The sequence below is a fragment of the Silene latifolia genome, unplaced genomic scaffold (genome assembly GCF_048544455.1).
Source record: "Silene latifolia isolate original U9 population unplaced genomic scaffold, ASM4854445v1 scaffold_286, whole genome shotgun sequence".
Classification (NCBI taxonomy): Eukaryota; Viridiplantae; Streptophyta; class Magnoliopsida; order Caryophyllales; family Caryophyllaceae; genus Silene; species Silene latifolia.
This window is the reverse complement of record NW_027413226.1, coordinates 65737-71451: the sequence shown is the minus strand read 5'-3', so window position 1 is coordinate 71451 and position 5715 is coordinate 65737. Positions and strand designations below refer to the sequence as shown.

General features: G+C 41.2%; 2 protein-coding genes across 2 annotated transcripts; both read right to left on the bottom strand.

Moving 5' to 3' along the window:
• Positions 1-311: 311 nt before the first annotated feature.
• LOC141639154 (uncharacterized) lies at positions 312-995 on the bottom strand. The gene has a single exon (XM_074448333.1). It carries the CDS (start codon positions 993-995, stop codon positions 312-314), a length of 684 nt encoding a protein of 227 aa, XP_074304434.1.
• Positions 996-1087: 92 nt separating this feature from the next.
• Positions 1088-5070, bottom strand: LOC141639153 (uncharacterized). Its single transcript, XM_074448332.1, has 4 exons — positions 4882-5070; positions 2620-4351; positions 1976-2430; positions 1088-1870 (listed from the first exon to the last, which is right to left on the bottom strand). The coding sequence occupies exons 1-4, from the start codon at positions 5068-5070 to the stop codon at positions 1088-1090; spliced, it is 3159 nt and encodes a 1052-aa protein (XP_074304433.1).
• Between the last annotated feature and the right edge of the window lie 645 nt (positions 5071-5715).

Below are 5715 nucleotides of genomic sequence, written 5' to 3'. Positions count from 1 at the left end.
TAAAGTTTAGGTCCAGATTGGTGAGCGCCACAAATTCTAGAATGAGCTTCGTGCATTACTTCAGTAGCTTCATCTTTATTTAGACACCTCAACCAGTGTCCTAAGAAAGAGCGTCTGTAGAGTGTCCCTTTGTAATGAAGAAATTTTGGAGCACGTCGGCGTACCTCTACCTTGTGCCTGGGATCATCAGGTAATTTTTGGTTGTCCAAGAAATCGATGATAGGTTGGCGCCAGTCATCCTCATCAATCGTGTAGATGCAAATCATATATGTTGTATCTATATCTTCTACTATTTCAAGCAAAGGTATTGCCTAACGATTGCAGACTGGTACTTGCATAGATTCTTCTGCCCCCAGTGCAAAAGTGGCTGCAAGGTTAGCAAGCGCGTCAGCCAACTTATTGGCACTCCTCGTTACATGACCAATATTGATGGAGTCAAGTTGATTAAGCAGTTGCAATGCCTGTCGATGGTAGGGAATCAAGTCTTCCTTTCTTACCTCATACTCATCGAGGACTTGGCTGATCACCAATTCTGAGTCTCTGTAAATATCCATGTCTCTTACGCCTATTTCAATTACCATTTGAAGACCTAATATCAAAGCTTGGTATTCTGCCACGTTATTTGAGCAAAATTGTGTGAGTGTAAATGAGTATGGCATTACATGGTTTTGGGGAGATATGAAAACAACTCCTGCTCCAGCTCCGTCTCGCCTTGCAGCACCGTCGAAGTACATTTGCCATGGAGGTAAAATGTCCACGTAAAATATTTCTTCTCCTGGTAGTTCGTCTGAAAGTTCCCACTTTGTCGGGACTGGATGATCAGCGAAGAAATCTGCAATAACCTGACTTTTTACTGCTTTTTGAGACACAAACACTAAGTCATATTGTTTAAGTAACACTTCCCATTTTGCAAGTCTTCTAGATAAGACTGGTCTTGAGAGTATGTACTTGATTGGATCAACTTTTGAGACCACGTGTATGGTATGCGCCTGCATGTAGTGCCTCAACTTTTGGATGGCGAACACCAAAGCAAGACATATCTTCTCTATGGGCGAGTAATTTAATTCAGCTCCAACCAAGGTACGATTCAAGTAGTAGAGTGCTCTCTCCTTGCGGTCTTCAATTTCTTGCGCACACATTGCCCCAGCGATCGTTCTTGTGCGGCGATGTATAGAATGAGCAGTTTTCCTGGAATCGGTGCCCCCAACACTGGTGCACTAGCCAGGTACTTTTTTATGCTATCAAAAGCATGTTTGCATTTTTCATCCCACTGAAATGGAGCATCCTTTTTCATGAGATGACTGAACGGCTGACAACGTCCTGCTAGGTTAGAGATGAACCTTTGAATGTATGCCAAACGTCCCTGCAACCCGCGCAGCTCCTTCAACGTCTTTGGTTCCGGCATTTCGTTGATAGCTTTTATTTTTGTCTGGTCAATTTCAATGCCTCTGTGTCTGACTACAAACCCTAAGAACTTCCCAGATGTGACACCAAACGCACACTTGAGTTGATTCATCTTGAGTTGACATTTTCTAAGTCTCTCAAAGATGGTCTGAAGGTCTTTAACATGGTCTTTTCTTTTCTTTGATTTGACAACCACGTCGTCGATATAACATTCTATCGTTTTATGCAACATGTCATCAAATATCTTTTGCATTGCTCGCTGATATGTGGCTCCGGCATTTTTAAGTCCAAACGGCATGACTGTGTAGCAAAATATCCCTTTTGGTGTGTGAAATGCCGTTGCTTCTTGATCTTCAGGTGCCATTTGTATTTGATTATATCCAGCAGTGCAATCCATGAACGAGAGTGCTTCGTGGCCATTAGTTGCATCGATCATCAACTCTGTAACTGGCAAAGGGAAGTCGTCCTTTGGACATGCATCATTAAGATCTCTGAAGTCGACGCATACACGTAGTTGCCCATTTTTATTTCTGACTGGAGCAATGTTGGCTATCTAGGTAGGATATCTAACTTCACGGATAAATCCGGCCTCAATGAGTTTGTTAACCTCTTTTTCAATTTCAGGTATAAGCTCTGTCCTAAAGCGACGTTGTGATTGCTTTCTAGGACTGATTCCTTTTCTGATTGCCAATCGATGAACTGCAATTTTTGGGCTTAGTCCAGGCATTTCCTTGTAGCTCCAAGCGAAGACGTCCTTGTATTCAACCAATAATTTGTAGTATTCCTCTTCTTCCTCTTTAGTCAACAAAGCACTGACGTAGATTGGAGGAGGATCTTTATCAGTTCCTAGGTTTAGTTCTTTTAAATCATCTACGGTTGATTTTACCTCGTCTTCAAGTGTTTCAGGTGCCTTGTCAGCCTCTACCTCTTCGTTGTCATCAGGTATCTCTTCTGCAGTGATATGACAAGAATTCACAATTTCCAAGTCTTTTGCATCACGGGAGTGTGAAGATGGAGGTTTAGACTCTTCAACATTGTTTGAGGAGAGACCAGTGAGAAATAATACTCATCTTCGTGCTTTTAGTGGCTCATGCTGGATGATATCCACCACTTACAAATGCTTCATGCGAGAGGGTATTGCGCTTCTCAAGTCATCACTTATGCTTACTTCTTCATCGTTTTCTTCTACGGAAGTTGAGCACAGAAGAGTCTTACCACTATCATTATTGGAGGCTCCTAAACGAGTGAAGACCGTGTTTGAACGAAGACCTAAACGATCACTTAATGCACCTTTCTTTCTTGTACATGGCGGAGGGGTTGACGATTTAACTTTAATTGCTCCTCGTTTATCCAGTCGAACGAAGACAGAAGGACGATTTGTTGTAGAACTCGGTCTCCCTAGCCTGTCGAATACAGAAGGACGGGCTCTCTGTGGAGGTAGACTTATCCTGTCGAATACTGAAGATGTTGATAGTGTTTTAATGTCTTCTACTTCATTCTTCTCAGCCTCTTCCACTGTGATATGTTGTGAAGATGTAGAGGTTTTGTTCCTACGAGCACTGATCTTCACGGGTGTGGGAGACTTATAACCAAGCCTCGCTTTAGTCTCTATAAAGCTTCCTTCTTGCTTGAACAACTCCTGTTGCGTTTTGTTAAGCCCATATGGTTCAACTTCTACAACTTTCCCAAGCGGAGTTGGTTTTGTAAAGTCGTAACCTGCATTTGCCAGTAGCTTATATGCGTTGGAATGAAATGTTCCCACATTTTGATCGCTTGATGATTGGTTTGATGAACAGACGAAACCAACTGGAGGAGGTCTCGGAAATTTTGTTTGGTTTGAACTTGAAAAAGGTGTGGTGACTTTCGCCATCCATTCTTGCTTGATCATTGGACTTGGTTTAATTTTGTCTTTAAGATCTCTCTTTGTTAGACATTCTGCAAAAGGACTATCTCCTTCTTTGCGGCGAGACTTGGGAATATACCGCAATACTGGCGAGGTAGACTTATGTGGCATTTCTTGCTTCTTGGGTGATGTAACGGGATTAGATACTTCACTAGTGTTGTCTATATTTCGCTTATCATTTTCTTTAACATGACTTGTAACAACATCTTCTTTGGTATTCTCTTTCAGCTTACCTCCTTTTCCAGTTGAAGAAATAGTAGTTGGCATGAACTCACTAGAAGTACCATTTTCCTTAAAGAACTTTACGTCAGCGAAGAAAGAGTTAGCCTTAGTGAAAGGCTTGGCGTCTCCATTTATTTTCCTTTCACCGCCGCGATAATACTTCAAGCATTGATGAAGGGTTGATGCAACGACCCCATTTTCATGTTTCCATGGTCGACCTAATAATAACTTGAATGATGTCTTGGCCTTGATGACATGGAAGTGTGTTTCAGATGACAAGTCGCCCATGCTAAGGTTTACACGAATCATGCCAATAGCCCGCTCTCCGTTTAAGTTGAAACCGTGAATAACTGTTCGACTGCTGGAAAGTTCATTAACCGTGTTGCCTAGCTCTTTCATGGTTGCTTTGGGCATGAGATTTACTCCTGAGCCTCCATCTATTAAGATTCTGTTGACTTTTTGTCCTCGAATGTAGCCTGACACATATAGCGGCCCATTGTGAGGCTTGGAACCAAGAAGCAGATCTTCATCTGAAAAGGTCAAGGCTGCATTGCAGGAGACACATTGTGTTGACGGCTCTGCATGCTCTCCTACATCTTTCATCTTGCCGAATAGTTCTGGTTTATCAAGTCCTTGAAGTATTATCTGACGCTTCTCTTTCGGCAGGTGAAAGATTTGTCTCCACCCCATATTTGCGAGAAGAGCGTTGAGAGCCTTTATAACTTCATTTTCCTTTTGAGGGTAAGGTTCCAATTGTTGTGATGGTACCGCATCATCTGCATGCTTCCTCCGATTAGTGCGGATAACGTCATTGCACATACACTTGTTGAATTAACAATTATAAACCTCTAAAAGGATCAAAGGGCATACTTTTGGTATTATTATCGGTTGATCCACGTTTATCAATAACGGTTGGCTTGCTAGATCTCCGGTGATCATCTTTCACACCTATAGGATACGTTTGAGAGACGTGATAGTTTTTGTTTATCAAGTCCTTGGAGTATTATAATATTTAGTCAAAATGTGATGTTGAGATATTTTATTTAATACTTTCGGCAAATTGAATATAAATATTTATTTGTATCACTCCACCAACTATATTTTAGTTGATGTTTTAATAGAAGAGCGTTGAGAGCCTTTATAACTTCATTTTCCTTTTGAGGGTAAGGTTCCAATTGTTGTGATGGTACCGGGCATTTCATCTTGGGTGCAACTATTAGGAGGGAATCTCTTTTCCTTTTCTTTATCTTTATCGTTTCATTGTTGTATTTTTATTTCACATGTTAAATTTACGTTATAGTCCTAAATTTAAAGGGTCTTATACGGATATTACCCCACACGTTTTCCTTTACTTTTTCTTTATCATCATGATCTACTGCAGAAATGGTACATACGGTAACATTGTTCAAGAAATCTCTTGGAAGGAATTCCTCTAGAGAAATATGACTCAACGATTTTTGCTTAGGCATATTGATAGGCAAGACATATGGTTCGACCACTGTTTCAGACTTCTTCTCCCCATCAGACATGCAGGCTTTCATCTTCTTTGATTGCTTTCGTCGATGATGGACATGTTCGACTGCTTGCTATACTTGTTTCTTTGTCTTCTTGCGAGTGACTAAGGTCCACCCTTTGTCATCATCATCTACATTCTTCTTATCTTGAGGACCTAATCCTGCTTTTCGGGATATCGATGAAGATGGCTCTTGAAACCATTTAGCAACAGGTTCAAGGCTCCTGAATTGCAACATGCATACATCCCACCCACAATGCATCGTTGGCTCTTCATGTTCCTCATGCTGCTCCAATACTGCAGTAGTTTGATTTGTAGTTACTGTTTCATCCAAGTCAATGATAATCTTTCCGTCTCTGGAGAGCTGCATAATTTTCTCTTTCAGTGTTATACACTTTTCAAGGGGATGACTTACCAGTCTGTGATAGCAAAAATAGTTGAGATCACTTGTCTTGTTAGCCTGATCAGGTCTCTTGGACTCTGGCAGTTGTATAACCTTTTTCTCTAGAAGGTCATCTAGCATTCCGGCTAAGTCAGAGTCTGGGAAGGGTACTTCTTAGCTTGTAACTCTTTTAATGTGGGTTTGTCCCGCTGCTAATTATAAGCATATGAGTCCTTCTTCTTTTCATACTTAGGCTTTGCCGAGATTTTAACGGGCGAGCCACTAGTTTTG